Source organism: Agelaius tricolor, unplaced genomic scaffold, assembly GCF_023055355.1.
Source record: "Agelaius tricolor isolate 1412-34295 unplaced genomic scaffold, bAgeTri1.0.p SCAF_2, whole genome shotgun sequence".
Lineage (NCBI taxonomy): Eukaryota > Metazoa > Chordata > Aves > Passeriformes > Icteridae > Agelaius > Agelaius tricolor.
The window spans coordinates 12,884,151-12,907,404 of record NW_027269262.1 but is presented as its reverse complement, the minus strand read 5'-3'; the positions used below and the strand labels follow the sequence as shown (position 1 = coordinate 12,907,404).

General features: G+C 40.8%; 1 protein-coding gene across 3 annotated transcripts in view; it reads right to left on the bottom strand.

Moving 5' to 3' along the window:
• Positions 1-23,254, bottom strand: part of WRNIP1 (WRN helicase interacting protein 1) — a 29,884-nt gene that overhangs the window by 5,835 nt on the left and 795 nt on the right. For all 3 annotated transcript variants that reach the window (XR_011683495.1, XR_011683496.1, XM_071453010.1), the window contains exons 2-5: positions 14,317-14,508; positions 13,099-13,343; positions 5,586-5,818; positions 401-556 (exon numbers count right to left, since the gene is read on the bottom strand). Coding sequence is in view for 1 of the 3 variants with exons in the window: in XM_071453010.1 (XP_071309111.1) it covers positions 401-556; positions 5,586-5,818; positions 13,099-13,343; positions 14,317-14,508 (826 nt within the window). In the remaining 2 variants the exon portion in view is untranslated. The remainder of the gene's footprint in view (positions 1-400; positions 557-5,585; positions 5,819-13,098; positions 13,344-14,316; positions 14,509-23,254) is intronic.

Sequence of the window (23,254 nt, the reverse complement as noted above, 5' to 3'; positions counted from 1 at the left end):
TCAAACCTAAGGAATGCAGGTCAGGGTAGGTATTCATGTGCCAGAACTTATTAGAAAACTTATCAGAAAATCAGACATCCCTGAAATACACACTCTCTGTGGCACAAGCTTACCGGTGACCTACAATCAGCAGGGCTTAAAAGAATCCATATTAATACACACCAACCCTGACCTCAAAAACATTTGTCTTTCCTGAAATAGGTAATCATCACAATGACACCTCATGTAGGTCTCTGCCTGCATATATGAAGTTTTTATGCCACGTGCAGCATTTCAGTATTTTGTACCTATTCTGCATATTTTGCATTTGTTTTTCAGAAGCCAACTTTTAGAAACCAGAGAAGCCTGGTTGATCTTCATTCAACATGATTTTCCCATGTGAAATACTGCAAATACTGACCTATATCTTCACTTGCAAACCTCACCAGCCTCCTTGCCACATAGAGTGGATCCTCACCGCCCTCAAGCATTCGAGCAAGCCAGTAAAGGGAAGCATTTTCATCAGAGCCTCTCATAGACTTGTGCAGGGCAGAGATGCAGTTGTAATGTTCTTCTCCTGTTCATGGATGGGGGAGAAGCAATACACAAAGCTGTTAGGAGGAAATTAACTGAAATGCATTTAAGGGAACAGAATATATTTTACTAGATTACATCTGTAAACATAAGCTGCTTTTTCAAGCTCTTTTTAGGGATATGTGGTTACAGCATTCATTATTGTTTTCAGGGCCTTCATAGTTTCCCATGTGAATCATTCCCTAACTACATAAGCAAATCAGAGCAACTACTGATGAAAAGGAAGTTGTTTGTTTTTTTTTTTTAATATTGCTAGGCAAACAATTTGGGTTTTGTAAGCTAACTGCCTTCCCTTCAAAAGAAAAAAAAAAAAAAAAGATAACCCCAGATTTCTTAAGCAGTTAGGAAGAAAACTCTACATAAATAGTTTGTAATTGCCAAAAAGTACAAGCACATACAAATAACTGATCATTGCTTTTGGACACACACAGAGCTCTGAGAAGACAACACAAGAATCAGAGAAATCCAGAGATACAAGATAGCACTGGATACAGTAATACAGTAGTGATATTTTAGAAAAACAACATTTCATATAATCTAAAACTTGAAAATGAAGTGCGCAGTAAAACACGAGTTTGATGTGCTGTATAGGGGTGAGAAAAAAGGAAATGCCATGGATATACAATGATGGAACATCATACAATTTAGAAAAAACAGAATTGCAGTGCACAACCCTGCCAAACCCCTAAGAAATGCTGAGTTCAAGTGTGTGGACACTTGCCCTATTGCAACACTTGAAATGCCAGGCTTCTAAGTAAAAAGTGGGAAGACTGAAAGAAATACAAGGAATTTTTTTTTAAATATTTAAGCTTAATTTATGATTAGATTTGGACTCCAAGGAGAAACAGAGCTATTCCACAGATCTTCTAGGGCTACACTTAAAAATAGGGAGTCAGTATTACAAACACTGAATGAGACCCTTCCTGCTTACAATTTTCCTCTGTTCAACTGGTTTTGATTCTTATGCATGTCTTTTAATCAAACTTGTAAGAGTCTTTTGCTGCAATATTGTTAAACTTTCCATGTTATCTGCCTTTTTTATTTTTTCAAGTGCCTGGCATTCCTTGGCTCACAGCTAAGTATGTGTTTTAAAGGCAACTAGCTGCATGCACAGCCATCTGTTAATATTCCTCTTCTTCCTAAGGCTAAAAGGATTTACAGCCTGATGGCCAAATCAGAACACACCAGTGACTTGTAGGCCCTGAAAAATAAAAGGGCTGCCTGAGTGAGTTTGGGAACCAAAATCACCACGCTGCTGTAGTTGTTCCTTTTGTAGCCAGCAAGACCTCCACCTCCCAGGTCCATTGCCCCCATCTCTGCTCCTGCTGGAGTGTGATTCTGTGGGGAATTCAACAGGCTGCTGGTGAGCACAGGCAGTCAGACAGCTATTTTTGCTAGGACTCCACACAAAGAGCCCTGGTATGCAGCCCTCACTGGAGCCAACACAAACAGCACGTCCGTGCTCCACCAAAACACTTGAGTCAGGAGCAGTAACCCCGAGCAGCTGAACTCGCATCATCCTCTTGCAAGAGGCGTCTCTTGGTCTCTTAAAAGTAAGGAAGATGGCCTTTAAATATCTCCAGAGGTTGCACTCATCCAGAGTTTTCTGCTGGAGGCTTTTATGTGCTGTTTGGGCTACTGTAAAGTGTCATATGTGAGGACATCAGCTGGAGAGGCAGAAGGAATCCAGCAGATAGGTTTGGTCTAGATATATAAACCTGCAGGGAACTTCAGACTTCAGGCTGAGAAGGGAATTAGTTTTTGCTTTTTATTTCCTTCCTTACAAAGTTCATATTGGTGACAGAGCTACAATGATAATACTTCAGTATAGTCATGTTACACTATCAATTAAAGACAAAATACAGTGATATGCATTGGAGAGAGATCTTTCATTTCTAAAATGTCTAAAATTACATTTCTAAGCTGTCTAAAAATACAGTTTATAGATAGCCTGAGATACCAAAAGCAGCTTAAAGAAACCTAGAACTTTTAGTAGACTTTTATTTATTAGCCTTCTCATGCAGGTTAGCTAACATATAGGTATGGGCCTTATCAATTCAGTTGAGAGACAGACACATACCAGTTTATCTATCTCTGCTGTATCTCAGATGCCTCTTGAAATCAAAACTATGAAGAATTTTTGGAATCAAAATAAATTTTCTCTGTGCAGTTCCCACAAAGGCAAATACCTCTCTGAAACAAGACACTGCACAAGAGGCTTTGTGGAAGAGAGGGCTTTTCTAGTGTCTGACATATACAGATATATAAATCTTGTTGACATATGCACACAGATTGCTTTATGTGCTCATGAGGAGTTTTCATGCTAGTTTAAGATGCTGATTTAACTCAAGTCATATTGGTAGAAGATATAGGAAAAAGTCTTGTTCACTGACCATAATTAATATTTGAGCTTCTTAAACAATTTCTATTCACAAAGCAGTGGGCAAAACTAAATTCAGTCCCCATCTCAAATTATATTCTATCTTAGGCAAAGGTAAACATCAAACTGCTCACTGATAAAGGAAAGAAGAAAGCCCTGGAAGTAAGAGTAGACCAACAGCATGGATGAGAAGACTTCTCATTCTGATCCAGCAGAAAAAAAACTGAGCTGGAAAAAACCATTATGGTGCGAGTGTGGTGATTTAACATCAGTTGGGAATCCAACTCCAAATAAGCCCCTCCCCTACCCCAGCAATGATATGCACGGTATGGAATAGCAACTTATTCCTGTCCACATGGCTCTAAGCTCTGCCCTGATAGCAAACCCAGGAGAGTGAGATGCCTTCTCTTTTCTCCTCCTGAGAAGGTAAAGGAAAAACTGTGTTCCAGACTGCAGAATAAATTAACTTCAGCATAACACATTCCCAGTCTTTACCATACATGAAGTTATGTCACCACACAGGCAGTGAAATTAGATTTATCTTATTAAATCAGTGCTAGCAAAGTGATACAATTTGTAAAAGGAAGGGGCAACAGTACAACTCTATTTAAAAGATCTAGTCACTGCCCATCTGCTGGTAAACTTCAATGAATTTGGTAGCTAGATCACTTTTCTAAAAGGATCAAAATTTTAACAACTGCAATTAAAAGCTAAAATATGACTAGCAGTTTTTGTTTCCTCTCCAACTGCAAGGGCTTCAGGCAGCTGCTGGCAGTGAAATTTGATTAAAGTTGTTTCTTTGTCCTTCCAGCTAAAATGCATAAACTATCTGCACAAAGACCTTTTCTTTACATGTCTGCACATAGATTAGAACAACAGCCTAACAACTGCATTATGAATGATTTCTTTCCTAGATTACTTGATGAAAATACAGAAGAGAATTACATGTATTTGGCAAATTCTGCAGAAGGTTAACAAAAAAGAATGTAAAATAAAAAGTCCATATTTACACTTTGAACACTAATAAACTATAATGTGTTTTCTACATGAACATGCAACACATGTATGTTGTTGCTATCATGATTAGACCCTCCACTTTAAAAGACTGAAGCATTTTATTTTAGAGGACTGTAGATCCCATCACCACAGCTGTGATTCAAAATGTGTTAGCTAAAACATGCTATCAAAAAAAATATAAAATTTATGCAGTAGCCACCATCTGAAAGTCCTTTGTATTTAGGACAGACAGCTACCTCAACTATGGATAAAAGTGGTAAACCTGCAGTCAACAGTCAGTGGTCAACATAGACCATTCCACAGAAGAAATTCTGAAAAGACATGTACTTGGGCAACCTGCTACTGTGACAATATCTGTGTCAGGCTTTCTGGCATTTATACAACCCAGAAAAACAGTCTTCACTGCTTTCACCATTCTGAAAATCTCTAACCAAAAACCCCACAATAAACCACAACAAAGATTACTGAAACAGAGAAGGGCCTGACACACTCTACCCAGACTTGATGCAAGCCTCAGGAAGAGGCACTCTGTGCCATCTCTACCAGAGCAAGAAGGTGACACAGCCAAGAGTTCTGTGTGACACCGGCCACAAGGCGACAGCAAACACACAAGGGACCCTACACTGTGCAAGGGACTCGTACCAGCGAACCAGTCAGATTTTCCACTTCCTTCTAATCATGACCTCTTCCTGCCACAGACCCCATAAAATTGTTTCTTCTCCCTCCCCCTGCCAGCCCTCGACTTCTCAGCTGCCATTAGATCAGTATCTGCCCAGCTGCCTTTCTCCTGACAGTGAGTCATCATTATTTCTTTGTAGCAAGAAGGCTGCAAGTGGGCATATGTTATAACCAGCCTCAAGAAAGCTCTCATCACAGATTTTGAACACTGGCAGTTAATGCAGATATCAGAAACAGCGGCCCAAAAAAACAATAAAAAAGAAAATAAATTAGTTCTCCAAATACTGCTTGGCATAATCATTTCATACTATTCTGCACAGTCATTCAAGTGTTGCTGAAGAACCAGCATATTCATTCAAGGGGATTCACCTAATCTGACACGCACTGATCTTTAACCCTCTAACATAAAATGGTTTAGTGGCCAACTACTGTGATGCCTAAGATTGCCAAGTCACAAATTTAGCAAGAGTGGTTATCACTCTAGGAAGTATTAAGTGCAATGCGATTTATGTGGCCTGCCCTAAGCAAGCTACAGAATTCATTACCTTAAAAAGCAACTCTAAAAATAAAGCAAACTGCTCAGGTTTTCACATAACATATTGCTGTGGATGTGAGCACTTCCAAGACTTTCAAAGGAGTAAAAGTGCAATGGAAGATATCCAACCTCCCTCATAGACCTTAAATAACAAATAATTTCACCATGCAACTAAATGTTCTCAGGACAGCAAATGGGTCTTTCAGCTAATCTACACTTCCTGCTTGAGAAGGAATTTCAAGCTGAACTGCACTGTAGAGGAAAAGTAACTTTTGGGACAAACTTCAGTACAACCACTGTTTCAGTAGAGCAGCTGGTACAAAAAAGGGAGAAGAAAGAGAAATTAGAGAAGCTATCACATTTGGAGAACATTGCATCTCAGAAACTGCATCTGCTACTCACCTGCTCGGTCATACAGGATGTGAGACCGCTGGAGCCCCTCCTTTACATGCTCTTCTGTTACCAGAATGCCATGTGCAGCACCACCTTTGGCAGAGGTGTTCAAAGGAGCGCTCCTTCCCGCTGCTACTCTGGCCTGAACTGCCAACTGGAGTCCGTTCAGCCCAGTCCTGGCATCCCCATCGCAAAGATAGGCAAGTGTGTTCAGAGCTTTCTCCTCTATGTGCACCGGGAATCTGCAACAGAATAACCACACACCCTTAGCCCCCATCACACTCCTCTCCCTGCCTGTTGTGCTGGAGATGATTTTCTTTACAAAGTTTCTTGATGCACAGCTGGGTTTAAGATCTGTCTTAACTTGTCCTGCAGAACTAGGCGCCCACCCTCTTCCTCCTGCTCCAGTGCCTGCTAAATACAATTGTGCATGAAAAATGTAGGGCAGGAGCTCTCGTCTATTTAACTCCCTTATTTTTCCTCACCTCAATAAATTCAACAAAAATAGGGTCAGGTTTTCACCACAGTCCAATTCTGATACAGCCAGCTGAACTTTACAAAGTTTTACTCCATCAGCATTTCACTGGGAGCACTTCAAATTCCTTGGTGGAAGAACAGTGAAAAGGCAGCAAGCTATCCAAATGCAGGTGAGAGAATATAGTGAGTTATAAAGTCATTAGCATAACGTTTTGAACTACTAACAACAGCAAGAGGTGCTATCACTTGTTCTTTAGAAAACAATTGGAAAGATTGTTTACAATGTAAAACACATGCATCCTACTTTTTTGGTATTACAACTTATTCACTGGGGTACAAAAAAAAATCTTACTAGAATGAAGCTGCATCCCAATACATGTCCATCACTCTTCTTGCCATCTACTGCTCTAAGTGTGCCAGAACTATACAAACATGAAAAAGGCCAAATTCTAGTGAAATCACAATCTAAATTAACAAGTCACTGAGATTAGCTCAGTTGATTGGAGCATGGTGTTGATAACATCAAGGGTTTGGTCCCTGTATGGGCCATTCACTTAAGAGTTGGACTTGATGATCCTTGTGGGTCCCTTCCAGCTCAGAATATTCAGTGATTCTATGAAGATGGGAAATGCAGCAGCAGGATCTCCTGAGATCTTCTAATGAGTCCATGAAAAATCTGTGAGAATAACAAAGTCCAGAAGCTTTGTCTCCAGGTTTTCATCTGCTAGGCTGCAGTCCTCACTGTTGGGACACATCCAAACCAGTTCACCTCTGCATGTTTCCCAGGCACCCTGTTGGGGGAATTAACCCTCAAACCTCAGTTATGTAGAAAAGGTAACATCTAAGGTGTTGCCAGGTAGAGGGCGTAACTGATCTGATTTGGAGACGGCAGCTAATGGAATTAAAACATGACATTAAGGGCCCTAACTGAGCCACTTCTAGTAGCTGCACTGTAAATCAAGAGTGACAGGTATCAGTAAGGATTAGCACATAGGGCTTGGTGTGAGAGGCCATTTCTTATGAAGCTCTTGTGTGTCAAATAATTAAGGATTCACAACAGCCCTGCACTTCATTTACCAAAAGATGTGTTACTATTACTACCAGTGGTGTAGAAAAAGGCAGCATCAGTATTCACTGACAGATGTGTCCACTGATTTTCTTTACTTGCCATCTCGTCCTCCTTGCAAACCCACTTTGCACTTGTCACACAAAAGAAAAAATCTGCAGGTTCTGAAAAAATTTTAGCAGTTAATATTAGAGTCCTTTCATGGCCACACATAAAAAGGAAGAATTAGTAGAGCTGGAATTTTAATCTACCACTGCAAGTGAAAGCTGATAAATGTCTTCTAGGGGCAAATCCCATGCTGCAGAGAGTAGACATCACATCCTGGCAAAACAGATGCATCACATGCATCTCATCATGACTGTTTTCCATCTCCTTATTTCTCATGTATTTGATGAATCTAATAAAAGATATTAACACACACAGAGTGGCACTTTTGCCAGGGTGTTTCAAACACCATCATTGAACAAGGAAGCAGAACAATGCATCTGCACAGAGATGTAGTCAATTATCTCAAGCATCAAATTCCTTGAAAATCAGGAAGCAACATTCATCCCTCAGCACTACAGATCTTTCATAAGCATTAAATTAAAAAAGCCAGCAAAGAAAGCAAAAGCTCTTTTTAAAAAACCAGCAGGCACCACATACAGACATCCTGCTGCTAAGACCTCCTTCAACAGAAACAACTTCAAATATACAACATGATGAGCAAACACTTCTCACACAGCAGCAGGGAATACTTGAGAGAAGGTTTCACCTTCAAGGACTAAGCTCTTTGCCTGCTGCTTGCAAAGAAACACATCCTGTGCTTGAGGCCTCCTCACACGATACCACAGCTGCAGACAGTGACTCCAAGAAAGGGGAAGCATTGAGAGCACTAAAAGGCAGGTACTACCTTGGAAGAAGCTAAGTGCAGTCTTTTCCAAAAAAAGTTGAGGCCTCAGAGCACTTTTGCAATTTATCTGCTAATTTAAAGCTGGGTTGTATTCCTGTCTCTTGTTTCACTACAGGACTCTAACTGCCCTGTTGACTCAACGTAAGCAATTTATATTACAGAAAGTGAAACAAATATACACAAGAAAGTATTGAATATTAGTCCTGATGTTTCCGGGTGTGGGGTGCCTGGCTTCTTCTGACCCTTACTGCTGCACCAAAGGCAGCAGCTGTGGTGTTTTCACCCCAGAGATACCTTTGGCCGGCTGGATGCTGCAGCTGGGCACTCGGAACAAATCCAGGCAAAGTAGGAACTCAGTTTACCTCTGGTGGAAAAGGTTCAAGCGTCAGTGAAGAGAAAAGAAGCGGGTTCTATCGTAGAGCTTTACTGCATCATGGTAGACCTCTGAATGTGGTAACAGCTCACCGACAGACCACTACCACATGGTCTCGTGTCCTTTTAAGCCCCGTACTCAGGGGGAGGGGAGGGACAGGTGAGGGCCAACCAGGTGTGAGGAGGGGAAGGCCCAAGGGAGATAGACGCTAGGACAGGCCAATGAGCCCAGACCAGAGGAGCATCTGCCAACCACACGATGCCCTGCTGGAATGTTAAGATTGATGGACAGCTCTTAGGCAGGAGGGCAAAAGGGGGAGGGGGAAGGTTGGCACACCTGAGGGGGTTGGGATAGGTGAGACAGGAAATCGCACTGCAACAAGAAAGTATGAAAAAGCTGGTTACAAGCAATGGCCTTGTTCATTTCCATGCTAAAATTCAGTTGTAACCTAAGGGTAATGGCAATTCCAATCCAAATGATGCATTATGTATTGGCTGATCCAGTCCATGCCTACAATAGCATGACATGCAGGATGTGATACAGAACAAGAATAAATGGAGAAAACTTCCACATACAAACTGTTTGCACAGCACATTGATGAGAATCACTGATTAGAAATAACACAATGCTTTCTTGTTGCATAATCTCAGCTCCATACACATTCAGTATTTCAAAATAAAAAATGTTATACTCAGAATAATTGAATTGAGATTTTTTTTCTGAGCAATTAGGACCTTAAATTCCATTTTCTGATGATTTAACTTCACTAGGCAGGAGTCTAATTTCAAAATCAGGATGGCAATTATTTCAATACCTCGGCTTCCAAAAACCACTGTTGTGTTTTACATTTTTAAGCCCATCCTGTCTTCAGAAGCTCAAGTGCCCTACTCCCTCCAGTTTTTCCAACTTCTGCATCCATCAGAACCACAAGGCAGAATAACTGCCATGCTTTCTGACTTCTTTCCAAGCTCCTGATACGCTTGCAGATGGGCAATCCCATATTTTATTCAACTTCCAAAATTAACATCTAACGCCCACTGGATGCCAAGGGTCAATATTGGTACCTTGTAACCAATGATACGGAGACCAAAACATAAACAAGCCAAAAGGGACGTGCTGGGATCCATCACTCACTGGGCTGAAGGTGATATACTAGCTCAAGGAATGGAAAACTACCACTACAGGACAATAAATCCTTTCCCAGGTCCTCTTTATTGCCATTCCCTTGAGACAGTTTGTGCCAAGAACCAACATGAAATGTCTGATGAACAACCCATTAAACCCACACAGCACCACTGCACTTGAGCCAATGACAAGAGAGCATAAGCAGTATGGGAGCATATCAGGGAGTAAATATAAGGAATCCCAAGCAACTAGAATCTGTGTGATCAAAGATTAAAAAAATTACTGAGCTAAACACGAGATAAAGCACTCACTGCTTCTTTCCCGTACAAATCAGTACTTTCTTACTTTCTCAGTGCAATTATTCTCACTATGTTCACTCCTTGGCAGATTGCAACACTTTTACAGGCAAACAGTTCTTCAACTGAACTACTGCAGTGTGATATGCACTGCTCACTGCCTTACAGCACTGTCTCCCAGTATTGCCTCTCACCTCAGCAACTCATTTCCTGCAAGGAAATTAAATGGATATTCCAGCTAAGGAATAATTTTCAAGAAAGTATTGAACACCAAAGATCCAAAGGAATTCCACAGTCAGTGCTGTGATTTACGAACCAGTGAATTCAAAACACGCCAGAACTTTGTAATACAGCCAGTAGCAAGCTGAACTGCATGATGTCTGGGCTTGCCAACAGGAACCTGGGGTTCCTTCCATTTCCCTCAGCTGTGTGCCTTCTGTGCTATCTAGCTTCAGACACATTAATCAACCATCCAGTTTACTGTCTGACTTCAATTAGAGATACCATTCTGAGGGCAGCACTTGAATGGCAAAAATAAAAAGCCACGAGAAGAATATGGTTTCTTCCACCTGACACAGTACAAGGGTAATGTATCAGTGCACACCTGGAACAGCTGATGCTGCTACTGACACAACATAAACTGCAGAAAGCACAAGCAGTTGCAGCAATAAAAAACGTCTTTAACATTGACTTCTTACTTTCCTTCATCATGAGTATGTTTCTTCCTTTCTCATTTCTTCATCTTCAGTATACTGAAGACTATACTTCAGTACAGTCTTCAGATTGTAAAGACTTCAGTAAAGTACAGTCTTCAGATTTACTCAAGACTTCAGAGGCACAGTTTGATGGCAGTAATGCTGATGCAAATATAACAAAAAGCACATATTATCCTAAATAAATCCAGTAATTAACATAAAAACTGTCAAAGAACCTTTGTGAGCCATGATGACACAACAAACAGAAAGATATCCAAGAAGTAAAACTCACTGCTAGTTGCTCTAGCTTTAGAGCAAGAAAAGGCCACAGTGGAGTGAAAGAGAATCCAGGTGATCTAACCTTATCAGAAACCTGCACCAATGGTGAAAGCAAGATAAGAAAAATCCACAAAGAAAATCTAGGGAAACAGTTTCGGGTAGAGCACACTTTTCTTGTGGAGCGCAGATGATGAAATCCATTGGATCACTTGGGGATGGCTGCATCCTTGCCAAGCACCGAAGATGCCTGTAAAGACTAAGGAAGATTCACCCTCACCTTATTCCTTAAGGTAATAGGAGAGACCACAAAGAATCATTCTCTCCTTCAAAATCTCCTAGGTAAGTCATCGTGTCAGACAACTGATGTGATACTAAAACCATCTGATTAACTGAGGCCAAGTAGCACATGCAGTACTTCATGCTACACTGCTGTGGCTTGGAAAGGGAGACTAACATGGGAAATGAAACCCAAAATTCAATGTACACGTCTCTTGTGCCTTCCTGCTAGATCTCTGAAGCATTTTCAAAGTGGGTTGACCCCACGGTTTGGGGACGCGCTGCCTTACAGCTCCTTTTCTCACTCTGGTATAAAGGCGAGCACCATTTACAACCAAATAAATTGTAATTGGGGATTTCCATTTATTCTTCAGGACAGCATGAACAGTTACCTGCCTGCATCTAATGACAGTCCTGTTCCATAGAGGCAAGGGTGTAAAAAGCTGAGACAGCTGCTCCTGCAGAGCAGTGGAGAGGAAATGAAGAAGCAGAAATGGTACAGACACTGAAGCAAGAAGCAGGAATCAATGAGAAATCCAAACTAGAACCATGGGAGGGTGAATGGCTTATAAAAATCTGAACTTATCAGCAACAGAGTGTAGGAATTGTAGCTCAGCACCAGATTGCATAATGAAAGATAAGAAAGACACAACTGCAACAAAACCTCCTCAATTCAAACCCCCATTTTTATTTTTAAAGGCTCGGCTCCCATGACTGCCTTGGAGTGTGGCCCTCTCTCCCCAGGGAGAGATTTCTGAAACTGTTAGTCTGATGTCTGCCTGCCAGACTTCTTTCAGTTTGATGAAGCACCGTGCTGTTTAAATCATCCATTGCTATTGGAAGGTTAGACATGGAGAGTCCAGCGAAATCCAAACCCAAACAACTGCAGCTGAAACTATGCCTTGTACTTTAATCCTGTATAGAAAGGAAAGCCTCTGAACCCCAGTAAGGGTGTAGCCACAACCACAGCTGTGCCACTACATTAATGCTGACATGCAGTACTGCCTTCTCTTCTAAAATTCACATTACTACAACACATAAAAGCTACAAATGAGTAAACCATGAAGCGGGTAACCTAAAAATAAAAAAGGAATACCTTTCCTTACCTGTCCTGACCTCAGCATTCAGGTTGGCAATTCTTTGTGCTTACATTCTGTGACAAAGTTCAAGTGGATTCCCTCTCATTTATTTCATACAGTCTGTCAATCACCACCATGCCAATGCACTGTAAATTACCAGGAGTGCAGCCAAGAACCAACACGAAGGAAGTGTAATAGCTTGCACGTGAGTACCACAGTACCACGCATTACTCTTATTTGCCAGCCTCTTGTTTCAGAAGGCAGATAACATCTCTTGTAGACAAATCTGGATGTTCTTTTTCTAAAACTTTCTAAAGTGTTTAATATGAATCTATCTGTCTGGACATCAAGGAGCAGAGAAAAACAAAGTCTCTCTTAAAACAATCTATTAATGTCTCACAGCAACAGTCTCCTCTAGTCATTGGATATCCTAAAACACAGCACAGGACTTATCCTACAACCAAAGAACAGAAGCAGCATCATCCTCCCTGATCTCATTAAAAACATATTCTCGGAAAACAACAAACTTCTGGCAGGCACTTCCAAATTAAGAGGGGATAGCCCATCCAGCACTTAACGGTAACATGACGCTTTTACAATCAGTAGCGAGAAGTAACACACATTAAGACATGACAAAGACCCAGATACAGGCTTCCACAGCAAATCCTCAGCAGCACAACAGATTTAAATATCCTGAGAGGGTGAGTCAGGAGTTACAGATCCAAGTATAAAATTCTGTCCTAATCCAGACAGTGAGATTATGTTTTGGATGGAGAGAGCCAATGCTTTGAATTCTCTCTCTCCTGTCACCCCCGCCCCTGCCATATGCTGCCACTTCTTTTCTTTACTATCAGAAGTGGCTAGGGTTTCTCTTCCCACCCCCAACTGCTTCATTCTCTCCCTGGCAGGCAGTCAGCTCCTCGGGTTGTGCACGTTAACACCCCGCAGCCCATAAAGTACTCACTCCGAGCTCTTGCTGCTGCTGCCAGTTGCAGGGGTGCCGTGCTGGTCGCCCTGGCCCAAAACCTGGAGCCCTAAGAATCTGACAGCCCTCATCAGAATTGCCTCCATCGCTTCAGCCGAGAGCTTCTCCAGGACGATCACCCGGCACCGGCTCAGGAGAGCGGCGTTGACTTGGAAGGAAGGGTTTTCTGTGGTCGCTCCTATCAGGGTCACCGTCCCACACTCGACGTGAGGAAGGAAAGTGTCCTGAGCATGGGAGGGAAGCAGAAAAAGCTGATCTCGATCAATGACAACCTGAAACACCCCATGTGAGTAGGCTACCTTTTTTTTTTGCATCTTGTGAGACTTTGGGTTCCCTGTTGATATGACAAATAACCACATTGACAAGGCAGTTAATGTGTGCAGATATGGAAATAATAAATGACTCCACTGAAAATGACCCTGCCAGCTGAAAAGAAATACGGTAAAGAAATCTGCAAATTTTGGGTTTGTGTGACTTTGGTTTATTGCATGACAACACAAGAAATCATGAAATTGCCTTATCAAGGATAACAAATAGTGACGCTACTCCTAAATACGCTTTGAATCAACCTTTAGGGCTACAATTCCCTGCTTAATTCTGTACACAGTAAACTACAGGAAGATTAGAGAACAGTTCAATTTAAAAACTGTAACCTGTAGTACAGAATTCAAGCTTTCCATGGCACAACTGAAAAAAACCTTATACCTAGGAAAGAAAAAAGAAAAAAAGCCCAAGTGATGGCTGCAGTGTTATCCTGAAGTACCATGCCATGACTTATTTTTTTCTTACACAGAAGAGAGGACAACATTAAAATACCCACCTTTGGCACATTCACACTCCAGACCTTTGTAAAGGTAATACTTAATGCTACCCCCCAGATGGAGTCTAAAATGAAGATGTGTGCAGCAAACACTACTAACATGACTTTGCAAAAAATAAAATTTCATAAAAGTATCATATAAAGACTGGCATATATATATAACTCAGTCTTTTATTTAAATCCTTGAATCACAATAATTAAATGTTGGTTGGAAGTCAGCTAAGGAATTTAATTTTTATGTTTCTGCCAAATTCATCTACTGCAAGTATTAACATTGAAATCAAAAGCCCAGAGGAAGGTATCACCTTAAGGCAAAGTGGGAGATTTTACAGAAGTGCTGACCAAGGCTCTTTTAAAAAAGCAGTGTAGTACAATACCTGCTGAGATTTATTGAAACGATGGATCTCATCAATAAAGAGGATAGTTTTTCTCTTGAAGAGTCTTTTTTCATTCTGGGCTTGGCTGATGACATCTCGAACATCATTTGTCTTGGCACTTGTGGCTGACAGCGTAACAAACCTCATGCCATTCTTTTTGCTGCTGTTGGCTATGATGTGTGCCAGTGTAGTCTGAAACAGCAATAGGAGAAAGCTTTGTAAAAATCAGTTCAGACACAGAAAGTACCAATTTAAAGGAAATATGTATAGAACAAAGCTATATATTTTGGACATAGGGACAGTGTTGACAGTTTACAGAGTTAACATTTAGCTTTTAGCTCACGTTATTCTAGGGCACAGAAAACTTAAAAACTTCCTGCTAGAGGTAGCTGCCAAATCCTCTGCTGCATTTCCAATGCCTGCACTTTTCCATACCAGACCCACTGAGCCTCAGTACTGAAAAGGACAGCACTGACAGCTGTCTCCTTTGTCACGGAAGAACCCTCTGCCAAATACATTTCTGTCACAGAAGACGGGCTGACTGCAATTCCCTTTGCAGTTATTTTGTGGAGCATGTTAATGGATAAAGAGCTGGACTACCCCAAGACACCTGCCTAAGAGCTTACAGTGCAACTGCATGTGAGAAATAAAAAGCTACAATGTTATTAACTAAACCCTTTTATATTTCAAATACACATAAAAATGAAATTAATCAGACTGCAATTTCTACAAAAGCATGAGAACATTAGCATTAGAAATTGACATGTGTACTTCAAAAAATGTAACTCTTAAATCTAAATAGTTAACAGTAATCAAATGCTGACCCAGAGAAGCAAAAGGTAGCTGACTGAACAAACTGGCTGTTTTTAGTAAGCAGCTATGTTGTTTTTCTGTCCTTATGAACAACCCCTTCAAATTCAAATTTATTTATAATTTCATTTAGCCTACCAAAGCACAGATACAACCTCCACCAACCTCCTGGGTAGATTGATTACACCAGAACATATCACAGACATGGTTTTGAGACTTTCCTTCACAACCTTAGTTAACACAGGTGTATGCCCCAAAGAGAGTGTATCTCTATTTGAAAGTACTGCTAGAGAAAACAGGTGATTCTTCCATCAAGCTCACTGTTCTATTAGAGAAGGATCCAAAGGAGACCGAAGACAGGAGAGTCTCAGCAGATGAGGACAGGGACAGGTGCCAACAAAACCACCTCAGAAGATATTCTAAGTGCTGAGGTTAAAGCAGCAGGTGGTGTCAACCTGATCCTCTTGCAGGGAGGCTGCAGAAACAAGCACCTACCACTTGGCTACCAACAGTGTTGCAGTACCCTGCTCTGTCCATTTAATGGATTTCCTTGTCCCTGAAACCGCAACCAGCCCAAGTTAGAAAATGGGAGGCTAAGGAGAAGGATATATTGTTATTTATTCTTGCTTCAGTTTTAATAAGGGCTTCCTGATTGCCTTCAGAAGCAGTGTCATTTCAGGTCCTGACACAAGACTCGCATCCCATGTCAGATCCTTCCTCGCTTCCTGGAGCTCAATCCACCAGCCCATCCCCAAGCTGTATCATTGCAGAAGACAAGACTGGAAAAACACTTGGAAAGTGTTTGCAGCAAAGCCTACAGATATTAGCAAGATCTGAGAAAATAAACAAACAAGCAAATTCCACCCCCACCCCATCAAAACCAAAAGAAAAATATCTTTGAAACTGAGTTATCAAATTAAAACCAAAATTCACGTTTCCTTACAAAAGGGCCTTGAATCAGGATGTAACTTCAGACGATATATCCATGCCTTAAAAATCTCTGAAAGCACACAAAGATACAATACATCAAATTTGAGGATGAAAAAAGACAATGTATCTTTTCCTTCTCTAAAAGTGGCAGTGGTGAGAGGACAAAGAAAAAAAAAAATAAAGCAGCTCTTCTTCTTGTAGCTTCACCTGGACTGGTAGCTCACATTGTACCCTGGCTGTCACTCAGAGAGTTTTGTTATTTACAAAAAAAGTAGTAAAGACTTTGTTTTATACACATGCATAGGAGTCCACATTTTTACCCTAATTTAGGGGAAAAAATCAAAGAGATTTGTTTGAAAGTTACTGTTAGACCAAGAATCTACTTGAAATCTGCTGCACGAATCTCAGCCAGCAGATACCTTTCTCCCTCTGCCAACTTGTGGGTCATCAAAGGTTGCAATAAGAATAACATACATTGCCTTTCAAATGCAATGCTTGACAAGGACAGGCATGTTCACAACCTCTTCCTTCTGTTCTGCACAATCAATCATTCAGCAAGTCAAACTGCCTATCACACAGATGTAAAACTTTCCCTGATTCTCTGAAAGACTTCCCATGAGTTCAGGATTTTTATGCTGCTTTTTGTCCTGCCATCTCAAGCAAAAGTCAGTAACAAGCTACAGTTTTCTCCCTCTTTGTTACTTCAGGTTACAACCTAAAGGAACCCAAAACCTAGTAGAGAATTCATGTAAGCAAAGTAGCTTAAGTATGAAGGCACTAGCACAAAACACCTATAACTCATATGCTAATTTCCTAGTTTTCCCCCATGGGCAATGTATTTAAGGGACAAGAAGAAACTTAGAAATCTGATATGGAATAAGGCAGAAGAAAATACACTGATTATCCTTCATAATCTAAAATAAATTTTGATGTTTGATTCTTATACTGGAAAACAAATCTTTTAAAATAGGGACACTGATGTTGCAATTTACTGTGAGTACCCCTGAATCAGAACCTGCATAACAGGCACAAAAGGAAAATTCAAACAAGTTGGTAATGTGCTCCTTTTATTATACAGGTGTTTCTTATTTAGTTCATGTTTTTTTCTTTATGGGCAGGAGCAGGAATATTGTTTCCCACAAATTAAGAATAGGAGTGATCCAGTGATCCTGCAAACTGACCTTTTGCTAACTTCACTAAAAATAACACCTTACAAGGAGCTGATAGCTCCTTGCCCCTTCTAGAAACCATTCTTAGTTCTCTTCTACTATGATGCCAAACTATTCAAACTCATACCTATTATCTCAACTCTTACGCTGAATATTGTGAGACTTTACTGACCTACTCGTTTAGACAAGCTAAAGCAGTGACATCATAAAAAGCTGTTCTGAAACAGAAACATATTCACCAAGAAACTTCCGAACCATTATTCACCAATGGATAACACTTAACTTCAGCCCATGGTCATTTATTTCCAGACCCATTGCACACAGAACAAACACTTAACTACTGAAACTCTCCTTCACCATCCTGTACCTATTGCTTTGTGTCAGCCTAAATGAGAATATCCTTTCCCAGCGGCTGAAACCGTCTCAGATTTACAAACAGCCAGAAACCAACCAACCAAACAAAAAAAAACCCCAAACAAGCAAGCTGACTCACAGCAACTATGCTACTCATTTTTCTAGGCTTTGATACAAGTTACAGATGAAACAAAAGCAACCCACAAAGCATGCTTGGCTCCACACACCTCCCACTGTCAGAGCAGAAAAGTCCATCAGATTTGCTGTTTGGTAAGCTGGGTGTTTGTGCTAGGAGACAAGAATTTACTGTACACCCAGAAGTTTCCCTGACTGGGCAATACTCTTTAGGTATGACCTATTTCCCTCCTCTCTGCACTGCCAGTAGTCAAAGCTCTCTCACATCCACGGCTGGAAGAAACAGTTAAAAGCCTGTACAAGTTAAGCCAGTCTTATTGATGCTGATCTTCAATGCTACCTGCTCACAAGTAAGATGATCTTATTGATTTTTGCAGTTCTGCACCAGGCCATTAAACTATGCTCTTCAAATTAGCTCACCAAAGTTCCTTACAAGAATGAAGAGTGGTACTGCCAAACTCACTTCAGGAAGTGGAATTGGAAAAACCTGGGAAGGGATTAGAACACAGGATTAGACCATATCAAGAATACTGTGAAACCTAAGGTCCTACACAGTTCTCCCAGGAAGCCTGGAAGGCTGTAGGCTCTGCCAGGCCACGTTTAGGTGACCAAAGCAGATCTGGCACAGACTGGCACAAGTGCAGCACAGCATGGATTATTCCTGAGCAGGAATAATCTAGCTGGCATGTAGGTTTCCCCAACAAGTGACTTTGCTGGCTTGTTCCAGAGTAAATCACAATGTAAACTATGTTTGTGGCAGGGATGACAAGAGACTGATAAGCCTAGTGCAAAACACAACAGGCTAGTTACACCTACAGACTTGTAGGGTCTAAGCTATGTTATCAGAGTGCTGAACTAGCATCCTGATTTTCTTTGCTGCTGTTTGACCGTGACTTTGCAGATATTTTTCGCTCTTCCTTTATTCTGACCAGGATTTCCAAATCTTTGTTTACATGGTGTTGCCATCAATGGTGTCCCCTCACCTTCAACCCTCCCTTTGCTGGCAGCAGGGCCACACTGTGGCTGCCAAGCAATCATGAAAGGCCGTGCTCTGTTTCACTGCCTTGAGGGAGACACCAACAGCATCCTTGGATGCCACACAGGGCAGCAGCTCTCTGGGATGTAGCTCTGTGGATGTTCTCTGTGCCACACTGCGTCACAGGAGATAAGCCAGGCCGTGTCTAAAGGAAATTGGCAGCACAGCAGGTGAACATGGCCTGGGGACACTGTCTATAGAGATAAACACAATCAAAAGTAGCAGCAGTTGGTGTTTATATAAGGGCAGATGCTATTCTTACCCATCTTGTTTGGTTCCTCAAACCCCAAATAGCCCACTGAGATACTACTGGAGGAGTAAGTGTCACTGAACAAGAGACACAGTATGTGCTTTACAGCACTTCCAGAATCCAAGCCCAACCAAGCATAAACAGATGCAAGGTCATTGCATAATGTTTCTTGAAATGGAGCTGTATCTCCATTTGCTCTATTCTGAATTGTGTACTTGAATTCCAACTGCTGTATGGATACAATGGTATTTTCTCTTCCAGCGTTCTCTTCCTAGAGAGCCACCCCAAGTTATTCCTGATTTAGATTGGCATAAGCAAAACCAAGCACACTGCTCCCTGCAAAGGAAGTGTTGCAAACACAGGTAACTGCAAAGACTAACCCATTTTCCAGAGTTGTCCTGGACTTTCAGCTTACACTACTGTAAAAGACATGACGCATTTTTAGTTTAAAATTTCATGGTAATCAATCGAAACAACTCATTAGTTCAAATTGTTCAAATCAGGTCCCAAGCTGTATGAGTAAGAGAAGACAAAATACACTCAAGCAATCAAACAGCCCATTAGGTAACCACTTGAATCAGCAAAATAGGAAGCACTGAGAAGCGATGATAAATACGTGGGCACCAAAACAGGTGTTGGACTTTCTGTCTGTGTTTCAATAGGTCATTTATTGAATGCAAAGAAAGAAAAAAAAAAATACAGGGAGTCCTAGAAATAAAATGTAATGTCAGAGAAGATCTGATAGAAACTTCAAAGACCACTTACTGGGGTTTTTAATGTTTTGCACTTATACCAACATTGCATATTTTATCTTATTATTGGAGTGCACACATGAACCTCAAAAAATCATGCATGAACACTCTTTGTCTTATCTTCTGTAAGGAGTGGGTTCATGCCACTTGCTACCAATTTTTTTCTTGTTACACAGCAGCCATAAGAGGGAATGTTTACTGTACTTAAATACGGAATGTTCAGGTTTATAAGGCTTAAACTTCATCTGTGGCAGCAAAATTATTCGGTGCTCAAGTTACGCTGTGTCCCCCCGCTAACTCTTTACTAAAATTGGTGCCCCAATGGCAGACATGCAAAAATCTAAATCCCTGTATTAAGGTGCCATAAATTACAGCACAGCTTACTCACATTACACTCGGATTTATACAGGCCTTTAAAAATTTGCATAGTCAGTATGAACAAGCTAACTGTTCCTAAGTTAATAACCACGGCATCTCTTTGAAGCACTGTTTCTTCTGGCCTGAGTCTGATCAGCTTCTTAAAAGAAGAAAACTGGCTCTTGTGTTCAACACTTTAGAGTGACAAAAGGGCAAACAAAAAGTCAAAGTCTTTTCATCAGAGCACCTTGGCTTCCTACATAATTAGGATGACAGATTCAAGGTACAAAGATCATGTTCCCTTAAAGTAAGAGGACTCAGTACAGATGGAAACTCAAAAGAAAAGAGGATCGCAACGGAAATACCCCAATTTTGTCTTTTCAATTTTGAGGATGTTTCCTTCAATATTCAAGTGAAGCTGAGGCCAAAATCGACTTGGGCAGAGCAGTTACATAGCACACATGTTTTTACTCTAGCACCTAGCTTTATTGTTCTCATGATAAAAATTCTCCAAAAATACTCTTGACCTACAATAAGAAATATTACATTTATAGCACTTTAACAAGCAAGATTATTTTCTTCCTGCTTAGAAAAAGTTTGTTGAACTACAATTTTTCATAAACATCCAGACTGAAAAATAATACATAAATTGATTTGAAATTTGGGCCTGATGATTTACTGCATGTTCAGTTATTTTTTTTTACTTAGTCCCGCTCTACCCTTTTCAAAAGTATCAGTTACCATGGCATTTGGCTGTAGAAATGGAAGAAGGCATAGATGGGCTGCAACAACCAGATTCCATGGGTAGCAAGAGCCTGTAGAGGTTTAAGAAATGTATGACCACCTTACACAGCACTTCTGAATTTAGACCAACATATCTAATTATGCTGCTATTTTAGCTCTTTGATGGGCAGAGCTTAGCATATGGCCTTGTTACTGCTGAAAAGCACTGTACTTAATGGAAGCAGTTTTTGCTGATCAGTCCAACCAGGTTCTGAGGCAGTGAGCTTACCTCTCCTCTACAGGATCTTTCATGTTTTCAAGCCCAATATTGCTTTTTCATGGAATGTCTTCTTAGACACATTATATACATACAACTCAAATAGTAAGTGAGTGGGATAGGCAGGCAAGAACAGATCTCCTTTTTCATCTTCAGGTCGACTACTTTGCTTGCATATTAAATCTGTCAGGAGAGGAATTTTATAAGGACATATCCAAGAAAAGAACAGAACTTTTAGCTATTTAACTCAAAGAGACATTATGATTTATGGGGAAGAAGGCCTGAGATAAAACTCTACGCTAGCACCATCCTAGAAATATTGATAAATGTGGGTGAAGGGGCAAAGTTCAACTTTTTGCAGAAGGAATTTCTGGTTCAGCCAATAATGGGTGTTTCATCAGGAGCCAGCTGAAAGCAGATAGACTCAAAACTCTGCTGAGAAGGAATAACCTAGAAAGCAGAAGAGTTACTCGATAATATTTTTACTCAGTGAGTAAAAATGTAACAGAGGAGTTGTGGAACTGTTCTTTGAAGGGTCAAAAGGCACAGAAATTATGCAAGTCAGACAACTGACGAACAACAGAATTTAAACTCTGTGAAAAGCAAGCTTACTAAATACAATTATGCGTAAAGCATATGGGTGAGGACGATGCGCCGTATAAAAGGAGAACGAAAGCTGTGACATCACAGGCATAAAACAGATCACCCTTTACTTAAAGACACTTTCAGTACCACAGAAGGTTCCTAAAGGAGACCTGGAACACAACTGTTAAGCTGTCACAAGCTCATGAAAAAGCACTTCCATGGTCAAAGCCAGGTGCATTCATCAGATCACAACTCAAAGGCCACTGAAGCCAGTGCCAGTTTGCAGAGGCTGTTCTGCAGCCTTTGCTTTGCTACCACTGTACTTGTACAGCTTTTTTTTTCCTGAGCAAAGAGGGCTTCAAGAAAGAGCAAGCACATGCTGTTGACAGAGATAACAAGAAACAAAAGGCAGGAGACCACAAAAAATATAGAAGCAAGCCCCTGAATGTGTTATTCAGAAAGAATTCCTATTTATTAAAGAACTGAATTCCACTTCTCTCTCTGGCCATCTTACTTCAGTCAATCCACCTCCCCTTTAATCAGATTTCAGAAACAGCCCTTCTTCACCTCATCTATTCTGAGCTCGTACTTTCTGCTATTACTTTGTTATTTTAAAGGAAGTGGCAATTATTGAATTTCACTAGTTGGTTCTTTTGAGGTGTATGTTATCTAGCCTAAGAAACCTGCTGCATCATTGCTAATGGTATTCATCTCATTCTAACACCTGCTCCTTATTTACTGTGATTGACTACCATTATTATTCAAACATCACATAGCAAGTCTTTTTTTTTTTCAATTAAGTATGCTGACAAGAGCAAGCTGCTGCTCTGTCCTTCTCTGCTAAGCATTAATTGCTTCCCCTATCCCAGATTTCTCAAACACACTCTCACACAGCCAACACACCAAATTATAGAAATATATAATACACAAAACTTAATGTTGTGAACACATTAGACTGACAGAGAAAACTGTATTTTGTTTGCCCTGCCACACAACAAATCTGAAATACATGGAAGAACAGGACAAAATTAAGGCGAGATCTTAAACACTGCTCAATCACACCTGAGGCATTCCTTTGGTCCTTCCCTCACGACAACTGTGAATCCCTTCACTGCTGTGCTAGACAGTCTCTGGGGATTCATGATGGCCCCTGGTATGCTAAAGGAGGCAGAACATGAAGATGCAGTGGTCAGATCCTGCAAAGACCCACCAGCCTAAAAGTGGTTGAAGGTGGATGAGTGCATAGCCAGAAGCTATCTGCCTTCCACACCAGTGCTGCCTTCTCTTAGGGGCAAGAATTCATAGGCTAAAACAAACCTAGTACTCACAAACTGTGCTGTGTTAACCTGCTGGTTTCCTAGACGTATTTAGAGATTCTGTGTTGTGGCTGTTTTTCAGCTTCTCAGCCATTAACTAAACCACGGCTTATGTTGTAGGTATGGACTTTGGAGTTAGGAGATCTGAATTATCTGAAAGCAAGAGAAGCCTTGTGTAACCAAAGAGCAAATTGCATGGAGCGGGGCTGAAGGGGGCGGACCAATTCTATTTTATTCACGAGGC